A 19611-nucleotide genomic window follows, 5' to 3' on the forward strand; every position below is an offset into this window, starting at 1 on the left:
TGTAAGCAAAGGCATATGTCCATGAGATCTAATGCAAGGCCAATAAAATGTTCTCCAATATTTAAGAAGAACGAGCATAAAAGAGTGAAGAAAATGTATCCAAGATAGAAAATCACTAAGGAAACAAGATTTGATTTGATTTGTTTTTCTCTTATTTAACACCGCTTTTCTGCCACTTTTGGCTAATCATGAGGATAAGTGATGATATGATGAAACTAATGAGAAACACTCACGAAGAACATCCATGCCCAGGCCATGATTCAAATCTGGTAGCCCCTAGCATTGCAGCACTGTGTGTTAACCAAAACAATTTATTTTTGGCACCGACAGAAAAATAAAAAAAAACATGTGTACTGGTACATGGATGAATAAGACCTTAGTCACAACGAATATATGGATGTCTCACATGCAGGAGACCAGAGTTCAATTCCCCAGGTGGGGACTTACACCATCAATGTTGCTGTAGTCTGCATAAATCTCTCAGGTGGGAATTTTTCCAGCAATATCCCTTACTGATCTGGGATTCACCTAGTCTCTAATAAATGGGTGCCTGGGGCAATTGTGTGGGGTTAAGTTAGGTCAAGTGTGGTGTGCTGCCTCCCTGCATTCATGGCACATTGCAATGTACAGGGGTAGCTTTTTTTTGGTCTGTACAAATAATCCAACCTTTTATCTAGGAATAGCAGCGAGTAAAAATGACAAATGTGGAGCTCATTACTCCACCTCCACTGGGGGAGTGTGTGTGTGTGTGTGCATTTTTATTTTACATCTTTTCTGCCTTTTTAGGCTGTGTGTAGCAATGGGAATTAATACTGATTATATGAAACGCAGGAATGCTAATGAAACACCCATGCCCACGTTGGGATTCAAATTCAGAACCTTTTGAGGCTAGATTCTCAGTTGACTATTCAATGTGCTTGACCACCAAAATGACCTTTACGTGACTTCACAAACACAATGCAACGTGCAAGGGAAACCTTGATCTTTACATTTGCATTCAAGAGAGTCAAATAAAAACCTTAAAAGTCTGACTGAAATTACAGAACAGACTGTAACCAGCTCAAATTTACATGACTGTATCAACCGTCACTTACAAAACGACATCAAGGTTGCAACACTGATCCAAGTGAGCTTCACAATACCATTTTTGTCATTGTAAAGATGGTGCCCATAGGCACCGACTCCATGGGGCTTAGGGGGGCTCGAGCCCCCCCAATGTTAATGATGTGGGGGAAAAGTCCCCTAAATAATTTTCATTAAGAGGATCTAATGTTTTATTTTTCTTCTCTTGTAAAGTTTACTCTGAATTGTGCCACATGAACAACTTTAAATACACATTTGAAATGTTCTAGACCATCAACTAATGAATTTAGCCAACGACTTGTTAAAGACTGTTTGGGAATCTCCCAAAATAATGCAAATATTTAGGAATATTATTGATGTGAATGAGAAGGCTGGCCGTACTGAACTGCGACCACTTTGCCCACGTCGGTGGACGTTGAGAGCATCCAGTACGCAACAGATCTTTAGGAACTATGAAAACCTTCTCAATTTTCTTGAGAAATTTTCTGAAGAAGATTCTACCGATGCAGCATCAAAATGTGCTGGATACCTGGAGACAATGCTTCATTTCGAGACATTTTTTCTTTCTCTCCCTCTACTGCCATGTGATGGGTACAATAGAAGAGGTAAACTGTAAGATTCAGTCTCCACGCATTGGTGCTACAGAAGTGGAATCAAAACTAAAATACTTGACTGACATCTTTCAAGAAAAGCGAATGGGTTTTGAGCAGTTCTGGCTGAAATGCACAGGGGGCAAACCGAGCCTCGTTGATGAGCCAGAATTGCCCCGGCAACGTCACGTCCCTAAGAGACTTGAAAATCCTGATGCTGCCAAACCTCACAAGTTCTACACTCCAAAATAGTATTATAAATCAATATATACTGACGTGTGTGACAAAGCAAAATCATGTGTTAAACAAGGACATGAATCTACAGGACTACAAAAGATAACAGCCGTAGAGAAAGAATGCATTGCAACTGTGAACAGATGCACGACAAACTTTCAGCAAACGCGAGAATTCTTTCGCCAAGATTTGGATGCCGATAGGCTCTCCTTACACATGTCCATGCTTGGTGATATCGCCAAACAGAAGAAAGTGGTTCTAACTACCATGCATGGCATAAGGAAGTTTCTTTTGGAAGACAGCACCCTCCAGGAGCTTCTGCCTGAAGTTGCCAAATTCATGATGGTCCTCCGCACTGTGCCAGTGACGACAGCCACAGCCGAAAGGTCATTCAGTGCTATTCGCCTACTAAAGACATGTTTGAGATCTACAATGAGGCAGAAGAGACTAAGCAGCTTAGCGGTACTCCACATACATCAAACTGTGCTTGATAATTTGGACCTGAAACCACTCGTTAATGAGTTCATAAAAAAATAACCCACTGTGTAGAGCAACTTTTGCTTTATTTTTAAATCATGTTCATATGTTTTTGTTGTGTATGTCACTTTATATCTTAGTGTAGATGCTATTTTTTTATGCAAAATTAAATTTAAAAAGTAAAATATTGTAGCAAGAACAAAAAAGTCAAACTATTTTCCTGCGATTTGTGTTAGCATTTATGTAAATAATTAAATAAAACTGTTCAATATTGTAAATATTAGTTTTTTATGGGTTATTTGCAACCCATCACATGTCTGTTGCAGACATTAAAACACACCCATGCTCTCACCGGGACATGAACCCGAGATCTGTGGATCAAAGGGAGTTGAGACGACCACCCAACATGCTCGGCTACCGAGGCTGGCATAATTCTGTTAGGTTGGCCTCTTAATGTAAATACACACTTTTCAATAAAAATGTTATCTAAATAACAAATGAACAGACACAAAAGACATTTTTCATGTTACATTCCATTTGCGTGAGGAATATAATAGCTGCTTAAAAACTGTATACGAGTGAGTCATTCATTCATTTATTTCAGTGATCAGAGGCCCCCCCCCCCCAATAATTTTGACAAGTCGGCGCCCCTGATGCACATGCACCAGCGAAGAGTAGTGGTTTCTTAGTCTTCTGGAAGCCTAAAGCTTATAGACATTCTACAACAAATGACAATTCTATGCATGGAAGTTTGAGAATGGCCTCAGTCCATTCGGAATTTGTTGGAAAGGCCTTCGCAGTGGCTCATAAGTGACTGCACATAGATTCCAAATATTCTTCTTCTTGAGGTAAATAGACACTAACTCAGACTTGAAAATATTCAGACACAAGCTTATTTAACATAAGAAAACCTAAGACTTGAAATTGAAAAAAGGTCTCTCTTCTACAGACTCCCCACACAACATAACGACCTACCTCCCCATCAAGTATTGACATTTTCCTCAGAGTATACCTTTCGGTCTTCCCATCAGAAGAAATGTTTGTAAATAATATCAAATAGTGCCATCATTTACTTATTTCTTGTGAATTGGCTATTTATTTTTGTGTTATTTTGTTGTTGTTATTATTATTGTTTTCTCATTGCTGACAATTTCAGTTTAAAATGGCCATCTGTGCTGTATCTGGAATTTATCCTTAATTGTAGCAAACTTGTGCAACACTACATGCAGAAACGTACTAGTTAAAAAACAAACAAAAAAATAATAAAGTTCTCATTTGACTCATGTAATATATGTTTGCCAAAAAGTATGGTTTCATTCAAAAGAGTAATGCATTGAAACTACCACTACTTTGTTTCCAAAAGTATGTTCCGCCAAATAAATAATCAATTCTGAATTTATCATCAATTTATTTACAACTCATATAATTGTGCCAACACATTAATGTTAATTTCCGACCCTGGTAGATGCCATTTTGTGCAATAGAAAAGAATAGAGTATATTTACCATTACTGATTCACATTTGTCTGTTTGTGATAAATGGATATATGCGAACTGAGTGTGTGTTTATTTTTAGCCAGCTTTCCACAAATAGGGCACGGAAACGGACCCTGTCCTGATCCATGGATGTTTCTTATGTGGGTGTTCAAACTCTCCTTCCAGGAGAAAGACTTGTCGCACATGGTGCACAAGAAGGCCTTCCTCTTTGCCGTTCCGAAAGGCAAAGCACACGAGGAATCTAAGATGTTTATGATGTCACCTGTGTTATGTGCACCTGCAAAAGTTAAAAGCACTTATGTAACACAGGTGACATCTTTCTATCAAAAGTACACACATGCTAGATCTCATTTAAGATAATAATATTACAAATATGGTAAGTTTTGGAAAAATATCATAACTTCTTTTTACGTACATTTAATTTAATTCTTGCCATAAACAACACTTTGTATAGTCTAATTAGATGCTCCCCATAACACGATATTGGGTTACAGGGGAACTGCCTTTTGATGGAACCTTGAAGCTTTAAAATATTATTATTATTATTTATTAACTCAAATTGTATTCCTGTCCAGATATCATTAGAATAATTAAATCAAGAAGACTTAGAGTTCCGAGAGAGCTGCAAGCCTTCAGAACAATATATTTATGTCTGTCGGACACCATAGACCTAAGTGATATTGGAGTAGGAAAGTTCGAAATTAAACAAAAATCAACAACAGTAATCTCTTTGAACAACTGCTTAAAAGAGAGTGAAAGTTCTGGTAGAGACGACATGATGGGTTCTGAAGAAGTTATGATCAGCAGAAATTGGTTGAGAATGTTTTTTTTTTCTTAAACCATATCGTGTTGTCCAGTTTTCGACCTTTCCAAATTTGCAGGTATTCTACGTATAAAATTCTGATCCCCGTACCGGTGACAAGTTGCTCTGCAGAACGCACAATGAGTGTCACAAGATTAATCAAAAACAGACAACGTTCATGTGCGGCTGATGAGTGGTTAATGTCTACCTTGATTCCATCCTGCGAGTCAGATATTTTAAAAGTGGTGCAAAACGAGGAAATCATTAAGTTTGCTGCAACAACTTTGTAGCATGAGAAGTTATCATCATTTATGTAAAATGTTATTTCAATGTGAAAGTAATATACAATATACACGTAAATGTCTAGTATGTTGTAAACAATACCTAAAGTAAACATATATTGCTTAAATATGTCTGTATTATATTGTTCCGCAAAATTTGTCTGTAATTTATTTTATTATTTTATTAAAAACATAAACATAGTTTATGTTTTTAATAAAATAAATTACTGCCTTGGTCAGCATATTTAGTTTTTCATAATCATGGAAACAAGGCTTAATGGTGTTAAAATTTGTCTGACCAAAATAATTTGAGTAAATAATTCGGCATAAAGTGGTGGATGGAGCAGGGGTATGTTCTACCTTTTTGGGGGGAGTGCATCATAGATCTTGGGGAGGGGGATGGGTACCCCTGCTATGTGCTACCTTAAAAGAATAAGAATGGGCTTGTAAAGATGGCAGAATGAACTTTAATTAGTTCGACACATATACATACAAGTGTGGCATTAAGTAGTTATATGATTACGATTTCAATCTGCCATGTCAAACATGCGACACAGGATGTCATTCATTCATGAGGGCTATAAAACAGCAATTTTATGGGTAAAATAAAAAAAATAGGGTTCCACCAGTTTTGAAACACAATGTGCAATACATTTACTTGTTGTCCCCTCCCCATCTTTGCGATTACAGCTAAATATAAATCGAGTAAACCATGCATAGCAAAAAAAATCAGACACTGTTGTAAGTACTTTGTACCAACAATATCAATACTTAAGCTTGAGCATTTTAACAATAAATTATTCAGAATATATTAATGCATGAATATTCTAGTTTTGCTTTGAAAATTTGTAGGTTTAAATTCATTCTATCGCACAATGTTGGTTCAAAACTAATTAAATTATACATTTTGCATAATTTCAAGCACATTCAGACTTTGTGAAAGTATCACATTTTTTTTTATACCAATACACTGACATCAGCATAGGCTCAATACTACACCATGGGTCAAAAGTCATGATTGGATAGTATGTCATAGTGCAACAATGAATGTTGAGAAATTGGCATAAAAAGTTGTCATACGTTGAGAGGAATGTTTATCCTCTTCACCTGCATTGTGTGAATCTGTTTTCCAATCATAGTCAGTCAATTTCAATACTGTGGTTAGGTGTCAGGTTTTCTGATAAGAGGTTCGCACAAATGAGAGCTGCACAGACATTAACCTCACAGGTATTCCTGTCCTATTTCACACTATAATGTATCTTCTTCTGTTGAATACAGTTTCTGCATTGAATGCATTTTATTTCACAATGATGTAACAACAATATTGAATCGTGACCTTTGGCTCACCCTATACTTCTTTTTTTCACGAGAGCATCTCCACTTAGGATGAAGAGTACAGTTTATTTCACTAAGCACAATGAGTCAAATATGAGAAAGAAGATCTAAGCAACCTGGCCGGAGGCTGTGATCTTTGCTTTCGGCTCGCACGCGCTGATTTGTCTCTCCTGGAGGTAAGCAAAACAACTTTTCTTCTGCGATTTTGGCCAGGATAAGGGGCCAGTGGCCACTCACCATTGAGGAAAATGGGGAGCTAACCCAACTGTACAAGGACTGGGGGTTTCTTGTGCTGACCACACATCACCCCATAACTGGTTTGATGATCGCCCACTTCTGCTGAGGCATGTGGGAGTGAGACCGGTAGGTAGGACCTTGTCCTCAGGGCTGTTGAACCACGGATAATTATATTATTCCTCATGGAAGTTCTATTTCATTAAGTACTTTACTAACATGTTAATTTAGGTAACTACACAAATGAAAAGAACTAAGGTTGAAGAAATAGTAGCTACTAAAAAAAATTCTAAACAATGATCTAATTCATGAAAACTACATTGAAGAGTGATTGTCTTCATTCTCAAAATACATTTTTATTTAGTTTTACCTAGTTTAACAATCCACTCTCAACTGTAATTGGCAAAGAAATCTATCAGATGAAACTAACTGTTCTATTTTTTCTCTCACACTCACGAGTATTTTGACAGAATTGAAATAAATGTACACTTTAAGCAAAACTGTATGACATTCCATTAACATGCACTATCTCCAACAATATAACCATGGAAAAGACAAAACACAGCTGTTTCGCATGCAACAGAGAAAGTGAAAACTCCTGCTGCTAAATGCCACAAGAAATTAGTCCACGTGTTAATTTTTCTACAGATTATGTTAGGAAGAGAAGAGATTCTGTCAACATGATCAAAGAAACAAATTCTATGTAAATGAGGTGAATATTGTGTTTTCCTTTTCTTTGTTGCATGAAAATCAATGCCAAGCGTACAACAGTAATACATTTTATTACAAAAGGCACACGACTGGTTAAATGGAAAACAGGACAACTTTTAATTATGCAAATATCACAACACACACAGTAAAGTAAAGTGCTCCCCTGTGCTTTGCACCATGCCATGAAGGTATATAGGGGGTGTGGAGTTAGGGCCCCACACTTACTTCATCTCGGACGAGCTGGGGTGATGTGATCAGCACCATGCCCATGGTCACCTTTACCCCCCAGAGTTTCCTCCCGGTACCCACTTTATACGATGCTGGTTGAGTGCCAGAGCCGCTTGAACAGGTTGAAAAAATTCCGGTTCTCCGCCACTGGGGATCGAACTCGGGTCTCTTGCAGTCTTTGCTATCTAGCACAGAAGTGTTGAGTAAATATGTTAAAATTAAATTCTGAATATAACTGAATACATTTGCAAGCAATGAGTTAACGGAACTTAATAAAAAATCAAGCAAAAAATTTTGTAAACTACTAATAGCAATTGAATGATTAGGTTTATTTTACTTTGCTTTTCTGCCACTTTTGGCTAATCGCGAACATTAGGATAAGTGATGATATGATGGAAATGATGAAGGGACACTCACAAAAAATGCCCAGGCCAGGGTTAGAACCTGGAACCCCTGGCATCATAGTGCACTGTGCTAACCAGTCTGCCATGGAGGTCGGCTACTAATTGTAATGAAAATATATTACTTGAAATGGTTATGTTTTCTGTCAATATTCTGATGCAGAATAAGACTGTTATGAAGTACACTGAAGTGTTAAGAAAATACGAAATTTTAGCCAGTGTAAGTGTAAAGTTTGCATCAATATTAATAATTCTACTAACTGTAGTGATGTGAAAAATCTGCAACAAAGTGTATATTAATTTATAAGAACATACAATTCATACATTGTCTGAAGAGAAACAGGTCAACTGAATGTAGCTCCACTGATAACATGGATGGAACAATGTGGAAACACACTGTCTTTTGGGGGGGGGGGGTTGTCCTGTTCACATTTAACCAATTCTTACAACATGCCTAATGTTTTAAACAGATCCAAAATTTTCATTGAAGGAAAACACAATATAAGGCCTCACCTCCGGTGATACTCGTACATGTGAGTGCTGAGACTGTGCTTGTTTTTGGCCAACTTCCCACACACGCGGCACGGAAATGGGCCACGTCCAGCACCATGGATGTTGGAGATGTGGGTGTTGAGGCTTTCTTTCCAAGCAAAAGTCTTGTTACATGTTGGGCATTCGAACCTTACTTTCCTTGATTGGCATTTAGCAGTCTTTTGAATAATGCCTTCAATGCTTATGCCTGAAAGGATAGAAATAACGCTGAAAACTTCAAATGGTACACAATATTCAACTTAGTTGTTTGTCTTCTTGCGTTCATTTCCACAAGATGGTCCAAAAATTCTGAATTTTTTGCCTTCTCTTGTTAAATTGAGGTAATCATCTTACTAATCAGTGGGGTGCTCATGATTTTTCATAATGGGGTTGGGAATTATGCTCTCCTTTTTAGTAGTCACCCCTATGTTCCTGCAGTTGGCATTTTCTTAGAGGAATGTTGCCTCAAAAGGGGACAACCACCATCCCTTGAGCATGCTACCATTACTAATACTTAGGGTCGATAATAATTGAACCGATACCGATTGTAACAAATAAAAATATGTTCAAAATATTGATTAAAATTAATCCACTCTAATTATAAGAATCAATTTACCAGAGTTTTCCTTTAAAATAAACAGAACATAAAAATAACTTATGTAATCACAAAATACACTTTTTCACATAATATTTATGTGAAATCAATGGAAACTACGAATTTTACATAGTTTCCAGGATAATTAGGACCATGATAAAATTCAAGTATAATTCCACGATTTCAAGGCAAACTTTCCAAAAATTCAAGGATACAAGCAGATAATGCCTCTATTTCAACTTTACGTATTACTGCCTCTCACCACCCATACATACAAATATATTAACAATATAATGGTTTTGTGTGTTTGCAATGTATCCAAAAATTCTAATAAAATTTAATTAAACAGTATATATACGTGGTGAATTCAAGTTCTAAGGTCTAGTTTTTCTTCATTAATAGAAGCAGTTATAAACATGAGAGTTGTTTGAGAAGAAGTATCCATTCTTGAAGGTTTATGAGGCCAGATGACAGCACGATACGGCCCATAGGAAGCTAGTGGCGCAATGTAATGACGGACATGTTTTTGATACTGGGAATGACATCATTGACATCGAAAGAACAGGGTGTTATTATCCATTTTCTTCACCTGCGTGGAGTAACAACCATCGATACTCATCTTAAATTGACTGAGACATGCTGTGGTGGTGTCATGGACGTGAAGAATGTGCGTTCGTGGGTCCGAAAGTTCAAATAATGTTGGACGTCGTATGAAAACAAACCAAAGGAGCCTCGCCCACGAACCAGCTGCTAGTTACTCCATTGCTGAGAAAAGTGATGTTTTGGGACAGCGAAGGTGTTATACTCACGCATTGCTATCCTAAGGGTACCACAATGATGGATACAAGCTATGAAACTGATTTGAGGACCCAGTTGCTTCCAGCACTGCGAAAGAAACTGCCGGATATGGCTGCAGCTGTGTTCTTTCATCAGCACAACGCACCTCCTCATCGGGCGGCCATTGCTCAGATGCTCTTCACTGAAAACAAATTTGAAGTGAATCACATGCTCCGTCCATACTCACCTGATCTCGCACCTGGCAAATTTTTGGCTCTTTCCAACGCTCAAGGACAATCTCTGTGGTCGCACATTCTCCAGTGGTTCCTCTCATGCATCAGTGATTATTCAGTACACAAAAAAGATTCAGTACACAAAAAAGACTCCTAAAAAAGTGTTTGCAAAGGCCTTGCTATCATTACATAAGCATTGTGAAAAATGTGAATGTCTAGACAGTGATTACGTTGAGAAGTGGCGGCAGTTTCAGCTTTCTGAGGCGAGTATATTTTTCAAAATATATTTAGGAGACCTTAGAACTTGAATGCACCTCGTACTATTTAAAATATTAAATTTAAGGTCTAAAATTTACATTTGCCATTTCACTACTGAAAAACTTGCCTCTGGGCATTTGTAAATGTATGAATTCATTTGGATTAATACAAGTTGACATTTTTCATGTCTGCGGAGAAAAATTCACGTAGAATTCACGCATAATTCCCAGAATTCAAGGCATTCCCGATGAGTAGCCACCCTGCAATGATACCAATGACTCTCAACAGAATCATTACAACCCGTAACTGTCCATGTGCATAATACACGCCAGACAAAACCTCAAGGTGATAAAATGAATTGCTATTGTTATAAAACTACCCTTAGCACCATGAAAAGAGTTAGTGAGGATTAACGAGCACAAGTTTGTAAAAAATATATATTAAAATAAAAAACCTCACCTTCTGTGGTACTCGTACATGTGTGTGTTCAAGGAGTGTTTATTCTTAGCTAGCTTCCCACATTTGGAACACGCGAAAGGTCCTCTCAGCGCACCGTGGATGTTCGCAATGTGACTCTGTAAACTCAACTTCCCGGTAAACGTCTTGTCGCATAACGGACACGGAACTTTGTTCAAACTCATGCTCATTGCTAGTTCTGCACTGGACCGCGAGTAGATGTGTTTCATGTCACCTGTGTTATTTGGACCTGGAAGATCAAACAGGGCATAAATAACACAGGTGATCTTTAGTAGTACTACTACTACTTCAAAAAAATCTAAAAATGTACATGTGAATACATTTCTTCAACTTGCCAATCGCTTTGGAATGACACCGACATGCTCTGGAGTCAAACACTTTTGATTCGACAATTTCATTGGGCATTATACGTGTGTATTTGTCAGGGACCTTGATTTTTTTTTAAAAAAATTAATTGTTGCAAAAAAGTGTTTATGTACATGCAGTGACATGTTCTCAACACATTTTTAATGAGCTTGAAATCTCAAAATAATATGAACTTGCAAATAAAATGCAAATTTCAACATATTTCACGCTTCAAAATAAAATGTACCATACTTATGCACATATAATGTGCAAGTTTTCCAAAATTTTATCCCCAAAAAATTGTGATGCGTGTACGGTATTTCACTGCATAATCGTCACACCTTCTTTTTCAGTTCAAAAGTTTGTTTCAAACCTTACATCGTGTAATTGTCACACTGGTGTGTCAGCTAATGAAACCAATTATAGCAACTGTAATTTTCACACTAAGTTATCTTAAAAATACAATAACTAGAGACAGGTGTGAGGTGCATTTTCCTGCTATGTTTTGTCACGAAATGATGTGAAATGAACTGCAAAATGCAAAATAACCTTTAAACACAAAATTTAGGGTTTATTTACATACCCACACTATAGCTATTGTGTAGTCATATGAAGGGTGCTCTACATGCTGGCAAGGGAAGCGACCAATCCAGTGTGTAGAACACCAGCCTGTAGAACAAGGTGTGCATAATACTCCCTCCCACCATCTTGGCACCACTGCTGCTGACTGGTTGGTCTGCAGCATATTTCCTGCTCCCCACTTCCCTTGCGAGCATGTAGGCCACCTGCCATAAGAACAGACAACAGCTATAGTGCACATTTGTGCATTTTTTATGTCCCTATTTTTGATTCTGATTCAAAAATATGACTCTCTGAAGCCACCTGACAACCCCTATTTACACTTGCAAGACCTCGACAAGCAGGAGAGCAACCACATCATGACTGGGCCTGAAAGGCCATGTAGAGGAATACAAGGCTCAAAAGAGGGCTGGATAGTGAGGACTGTAACTATACATGCTGATGCTATTTTATGCCATTTTATGCTTCCCGCTTCTTATGGCGTTATGCACGTAACAGTGGGATTTATAATCATTACCAAGCAAATTGTCAATCACCATGTCTATTCCCTTTCTTTTACACAATGAGAGCTTGAGGAATTGAAACAAAACACCAAACAAGATGCTGACAACCTCGGCTCCAGTATCCGTACAAATGAAGTCCTTAAATACATACGATGCAAGAGAAAAATCAATGAAAATAGTCGTGGACAAATTTACCACTGTATAATGTAGGTTCAATCCCCGCCATCGGCAAAACAAGCAAGGAAGTTCAGCTGAAGACGATAGAAGAGATCCTCTCTCAAAATGAAATTTTAAAATAGGTAAAGGGGAACAACAGTAATGTAATTTTCAATTAAAATTGCATGCTATATACTCAACAGAACTAAAGGGATCAGCAAATGCAGAGACCCCCACACTCCCTTCCCCACTCGTCGATTGTAACAGCAAAGAAACTCACAACATAACAATCAAATCCACAAAAATCAAAGTTTCAGAAGGAAAAAACAATCTCTTACCTTGAAGACCAGAGATGCCCTGGAATCTGTTAGAAACTGACGATGGATCAAGACCTGAAAATAAACAAAATAACTCTGCTCAAACAATGTGAGTTGAAGCAGAAGCAAAAACAGTGAACATCCGTTTTGGTACCATGTTACGGGGAAGTCAAATGTTGCTTTGGGTTAACATTAATTTCTGGAACAGGATTCAGCAGCTTGCACTTGTGGAGGCCAACAAACACAATGCAAGTGTCCTGCCTGCACACAGTACAAATGCAATCGACAAAACCATCTACAATACTTCGCTATCTTGGATGGGTACTCGGTATTCCCAGGACCTATCATTGTGTACTGGTAGTATTTATAATATAAGTAAGCTTAGTTCATAAATTCAATTATTCATATTGCACTTAGTATTTGTTTTTGAGCACTAGTTATTTGTCGTATTAAATACTATCATGACTGTGATTATTTCCAGGTTGACCTACTTGCCATAGTGACTCCACGTAACTTACTTATAGACATCCCCCCACCCCCTTACAACCTGCTATCTGGTAGATATTTTCCAAGAATAAAATAATAAACTTTAATATATTGAACCAACTCTGAAATATACAATCCGATTCGGGTACTAGTGATATTTGGTTTGTGTAAATTATTGTTGTATTTATAAGTATAATGTTAATTAGATTCATACATGAATTGTTATAAAGTTTCTGAATTGAATTGTTGCATGGAGAGTTCGTATGAAAATTTCAAATATTATACAAAAAAAAACTAGTTTTGGCTTAACCAATAAAAAGTTGAAAATTACTAATATTTTCATAATTCCACAAAGGCCTCTAGCTCTGCTAATAACAGTAGACTCTTAGATATATAATTATAGAGGACTTGATTAGTTGTCCAAATCTAAATTACATGCACTAATTCTAAGGGTGGTGACAAAATAGTCCACCCCTCCCCTCCACCCCTCTTACAGTGCAGCAGTACTGCTACTCGCTCTGTAGTCCACACAAGAGTACATGTCCACAGATACGGCACATTGATCAGGCCTGCTGTGGAAGCATTCCACATGTAATTTTATTTGTCATACACAAATATTTGGAATATATCCATTATGTTTCGCTGTTGCCTAGATATTCTCAATAGTTTTGTGACTACGTAAATCTTTACAAATAGGATATAGAAAAGAAGAATGTATACTTTTCAAAATCGGTGCAAAATTTACTGATTGAATATTGTAGATTCATGAAGATCATGTCATTCTTACATTCATTTATGAACAACAACAGTGTTCCTTCTATGGTATACAAAAAATCTAAAAAAAATTACACATGCTTAGAATTGCTTTCCAGCATACATGTCAAACTTCATGTGGTTTGCTTTCGCTGTTGCCTAGATATTCTCAATGATTTTGTGACTAAGTCTATTAAATTATTGATTTATATCTAGACAATAGTTAAAGCAACAACACTCATATTCAATTAAGGTACTCACGTTTTCCGTGAAGCTTTTTTATATTATTTTCTATTAATTGCGGTAGCCACTGCCATCATCCTCGTTGGAATTCATTGTTGTTGTTGCTTGGCACGTTTCTTTTGTTTTTTTCCTAAATCGCCGCTAGGTGTGCTGCTGTCGCCTGTATGTCTGTGTATATGTCGTCTGCTGTTCACCAGTGTTAATTGCTGTAGTAACTGAAGCCAGGCGTGGTGTGCTTGACCACTATCTATGTTCAGTTCATGGTTGTAGTGCATGATGGTGTGTGTTTCTTTGATTTTTGTCTATGAGAGTGTGCGTTTGTATTTGACATGTACTTTCTTAATTTTATGGTTGTGGAATTTGATATGTTTGGCAAGTCCGGTGGTGGGTTGGGCAGTTTTTGCATTTGATAGGTGCTGCTGAATTCTCTCACTGATGGGCCTGATGGATGTGCCGATGTGGTGGCACTGGCTACCGAAATTAATAGAAAATAATGTAAAACGTGAGTACCTTAATTATCTATTACCGCGTCTCTCATTCCCATAGTATGAACTCATATTCAAGTTGAATGCTCTAGAAGGAATTCAAAACATTTGTAAATTTTCAGAATTTAGAATATAAGAGGAACACTCAAAAACAGCTGTCAAAGATCCAGCCGAGACTTAAAAGTGTGGTCTGAACCACTATGCTGTCAAGGAAGATGTATTAAAAGACAAACATGATAGGATTTAGGTCTTCAATAACTGCAAGGCAATTAATGAGTACATTTCGGGCACTATAGGTGGATAAACCAACACAATACCAAAAACAGTATGTAAAATAATAATAATAATAAATAAAAGATTTAAAAAATTAATTAATAAAAAATAATTTTAGTTGAACCTGGTTCTTAACCCTTAAATGCCGAGGTTGTTTTCAGTGTGTATTTTAAAATTATGCACTGCTCAATTAAGAATGGTGATTACAAATCATATCTCATTTGCTTGGTATTGATCCAGTTATAACACCATGCCAATATAAGAAGCATACGTTTGTCATAAATTAGAAGAGGTTGAAGAAAATTACTTTTTTTCCGTTAAAAATTAACTACACCGTCACCTCCAATGCTGTGATTTTATGGTTGAAATAAGTTTTTATTCAGGTTTGAGGAATAAAAGATGCGGTTGATAATAATTAGACATAAGTGAGTAACTAACTTCTATTTCCCCACGAAACTCTTACTTGTAAAGGTTCTATTATATTCCATTAATAATAATTAACTTGTTATGTACTTTGCACAAGCATTTCCTCGTTACTTTTGGGAGAAAAACATTTTGAAAGTGAAAATGAGCCTCACATGCTTAAAAAATATCATGGAAACTAATGATAGTAGAGTTATGAGTGATACCTCATTATCTTCAGTGTAGAGCAGACTATATCTTTCTTACCTTGACCCTGACTGGCTCCTGCATGGGGGAACCGTACATCCTTCTCTCTACGCATGGAACAGCTGGAAGCAGGGATAGTGGCACAGGTTTACCTCACATAGACTACAGCGGAAGCGTGTTCGCCTTTCCTTATTATTACGGCGACACAACAAGCACCGACGCCTCCGCCCCCCTTCGATCGCCTCGGGCATATGAACTTCCCTCCCATCCATGGTGGCAGTCACATCGAGGTTACCTGCAAATGGTAGGCGAGTAAACTGCCTATGTCCTCTCCGCTCTGGAGCAAAGCCACACATAACGGGAGAGAAGGGGAGAAAGCAAGTAGGCAGAACAAAGTAGTTGGTGGCTACAGTCTTGTTTTAACCCCCGTCCAATCACAACCCTTTTTGTGCATTCATTGGCCAAACCTTCTCGAGTCGGTACTTGTGCAGACTTGTTTTCGTTTGCTTGCTCGATATTCCTGGGACATCGTTCCTGATGTCCCACCATGTATGACTTTGTCACCAATTTTCAATCCCTTCATTCATCACATCGTCAATTACAATGTCTTCTCTACCCACTCTGAATCTAAATCTAATGTCAACTCCCTTTCTGACATATGAACCCTTCTAGCCATCCTATAGTTGCCTACTTGTCTCAGGGGGACCCAAGAAACGTACCATTGAACACCCACAAACTCAAGAAAGCTGACAGTTGAAATCTATCTTTCATGCTTGAAGCACATAAACAGATGTCACTTTGCCAACAAAGTACAAAGTCAAGAGTTACTGCATCATTTGATTCCTTCCATCCTTGCCCTCACACAAAAAAATACCCTAAAAACTATTCACATGTGCAAATATGCAAGCTATCGACAAGAATATATCTCTTTTAAAACCCTGTTGCAGAGAACTTTCCTCTACAACAGAATTATTTTCTTTTGCCGCAACCACACACTTGCACTGAACTAGTAATCCAGTTGCGAGTTTCCATTTCAGCAACAGAAATAAAAATAACAACTGCCGTGCAGTTTCAATCCATTTTAAATATGTACCCAATCAAATCACCTATCCTACGATACACAATAATTGTTCATGTATAACCCACACTTGAATATCCGGAACAATAATTAAGCCACAGTATGCCCCCAAGGCACATACATCTGAATGTTCAGATTTAAAACAGCTCAGCATTTAAGGGTTAAATATAGTTATGTAAGTAGGTAAGAAGAATTACAAATGAAGAAAAAAAACAGGAGGGAAGGGGTTGGAACCCAGAGCTCAGATTTTGATTAAACTCGACACAGTCAATCCTTCCATGTTGGTGAGAAACCATAAACATTTTGTTTTGTCTCTAACTTGTCTAGTTTCATGTTTATCATATTCTTAACAATCATTGTAAATTATTTGTAAACAAAACTCTTACTACTCCACTTGTTACTCCTAACAGTTTCCATGCCTATGCACAACAGGTTTTCGGAAATAAATATTATCATTATAGCCCCTCAAACTCCATTCCCAAAACCTCCAGCACTGCCTTAGAAAAGAAACTATCTTCCTTACAAATTATTCAATCTCTCTGCAATTTCACAACCATCTTGAACAAATCATAAAGATTTCAGGTAAAAAAAAGGATCACATACGTTTACCTCCCCACCACGGAAGGATACCATGGTCTGCTTGAAATGACATGCTACAAATAATAAAAAGGTATATCTTGGCAATTCAGGTTGCTAGAAATAGTTGTTCAATCTTGATTTAAAATGAATATGCATATGATAGAACGATTAATAATAATTTAATCACTATTTTGTAATATTACTGCAGTGTAGAGCCTATCACATACGATTGAACAATGGCAATGTTTTGATATTAGCTAGAGTTGAGCTGATACCACTTTGAATCGATACTCTTGCCAATTCCCACCGATACAGAAATTAAAATAAATAAAGTTATTCAAAAACATTAATCGATGTTGATCAACCAATACTTCCCAATACTGATACCACTGCTATCGACCAATACAAATACAATACAAATTTCCTAAAGTTTAAGTATTGAGAAAGTTACACAAAATTCAAAATTTTAATTTAACTTTCACAAGTACAGTGAAACTAAAATTCTTGAAGTGAGCCTTGAAGCTTTCCTTATAGGGGGTGTGAGGGTAATGCCCCATGCTGGGTTCCCCCCAGGTACCCATGTCATTCGACGCTGGGTGGGCGCTGAGGCCGCTTCCAACGTTAGCAAAGTTCCCAGTTTTTAACCGGCCGGGGATCGAAACATAAAATGTAAGATTTTAGACATGCGACTGGATTAAAATATTCATAATGAACTGATTTCATAGAATTATAAAGTATTTTGTGGTGTCTGCTAACAAATGAAAACAAACTTGAATATGATGGCATAGCCTGAATGTGAAAAGCATTAACGAAAATGTGTCATGTGTGCTTTTAAAATGTAGCTAAGCTTGACTTCATTTGTCTGTGAAGCACGTAGGAAACAGATGATAGTAATTTTAGAAGGTGAAATATGCAAATTGTATGCATTCACATTTAAAGCTTAATGTAACTGAAAACATTAACAATTTGCAGATTGATTCAGTTTGTTATTCAAATGGAGTAGAACCACTTTCCATGGAATGCCCCAGTAACATTCATAGCAATAATAATAATAATAATAATTACACACCTTGAGCAGTGATGGTTGGGTCCAAGTGCGAGCTTCCCTGAGTAGGCAAAGGCTGCGACAAACTGGCATCAACATCCATCTTAGGCTCTATGGATAACTCCGAGGAAATCATTGACGGAAAGCCCGAATCCAGTCCAATTATTGAATCGTTTGTGGATTCCGAAGACATATTATTGTGCACACTCGAAATGTCCTCCATAATTCCCTTAGAAGGTCCGTCACTCGAACAACTGTCACCGATGTTCAACTCGATGGGTTCCTGCTTCACCTTCGAAGGGTCGAAGAATTCCATCGACGATCTCCGAGTTTTCACTTCTGGCTGAGGGCTACTCTTGATCGCCGGCCTCATCTTTTTCGCAGGAGCAGGCGACACTGGGGTAGCATTTTGTTGATGACTTGTTGACGGGATCGGCACCACCGGCTTCTCAGTTGGCAATTTTCTTTTCTGTGTATCCTGCTGCAAAAAAAGCAAAATTTTGGTGTCTTTTCTGTGTACCCAATCATCAGCACAGAAGTTCCTCACTTGCAAAATTCAAATGAGATTGAACACATTTGCAGAATGACCGTATTTCTTCAAATCTAAGGTACACCTTTTTTGTTTGGGTGCTGGTTGTTGAAAATTTAGGTGTGCCTTGGAATTCATGGCATCATGAATTCAAGTATATATGTACAAAAATATCATGCTGACTCAAGGTTAATGAAGATTTTCTTCTAACAATCATATCAATTATAACATAATACTGTATTTACTCGTGCATAATGTGCACATTTTTCCAAAATTTTTGACCTCAAAAACTGTGGTGCGTAGTATGCCCAGAATAATTCAGACAGACAACATGAAACTGTGCAGGGCCATTCCATGATTTTGTGACACTTCCATTGATTTTTCATGTTTACGGTACCCTATCATGTTATACATTGTTGTACAGCTTAAATTCTGTAGTTGCTGAATATGGCAACAGTATTCCATTCAAGATGGAGACACTAACGTGAAATGTGGTTGAAATAAGGTCAGCTCAAAATGAAGGAACTTTCTGATTTTTATGGTAATTTGGATGAAAGAAAAGACAAGGAAAAAGAAAATAATAATTAAAATGTATTTCTCGCCAAATAATATGGCATATATGGAGTGTGAAAATGCCTTAATGGAAGAAATCTTGTGCTGCTAACTGCTAGTTTGAGCAACCTGAATGTGCCTCATATAAATGCTATGTTAATCACTAAAAAAGTATTATATATTTTGAATTTTTTTTAGAAAAAGTAAAGAAGGAATGAGCAAAACCACGTATAAAAGTTTAAGGGTCATTTCCCATGATTTTTCATTTGCAATGTAATGTTAAGAAACTGAAATGTTAATTGATCTACTTAATAAATGTGTGTTTCGAGGTGACCG

General features: G+C 37.3%; 1 protein-coding gene across 18 annotated transcripts in view; it reads right to left on the reverse strand.

Annotated features, from left to right (window-relative positions):
• LOC145987642 (uncharacterized) overlaps window positions 1-19611 on the reverse strand; it is a 46781-nt gene that overhangs the window by 16630 nt on the left and 10540 nt on the right. For 5 of the 18 annotated variants that reach the window (XM_083122123.1, XM_083122125.1, XM_083122124.1 and 2 more), the window contains exons 4-5: window positions 18219-18675; window positions 12665-12718 (exon numbers count right to left, since the gene is read on the reverse strand). In XM_083122123.1, the coding sequence (XP_082978249.1) occupies window positions 12665-12718; window positions 18219-18675 (511 nt within the window). Of the gene's footprint in view, window positions 1-3807; window positions 4158-8385; window positions 8612-10725; window positions 10973-12664; window positions 12719-15552; window positions 15788-18218; window positions 18676-19611 lie in introns of those variants that run through there. The other 13 variants (XM_083122120.1, XM_083122117.1, XM_083122113.1 and 10 more) reach the window with 8 other exon arrangements.

The sequence above is a fragment of the Lepisma saccharinum genome, chromosome 5 (genome assembly GCF_977018435.1).
Source record: "Lepisma saccharinum chromosome 5, izLepSacc3.1, whole genome shotgun sequence".
NCBI lineage: Eukaryota > Metazoa > Arthropoda > Insecta > Zygentoma > Lepismatidae > Lepisma > Lepisma saccharinum.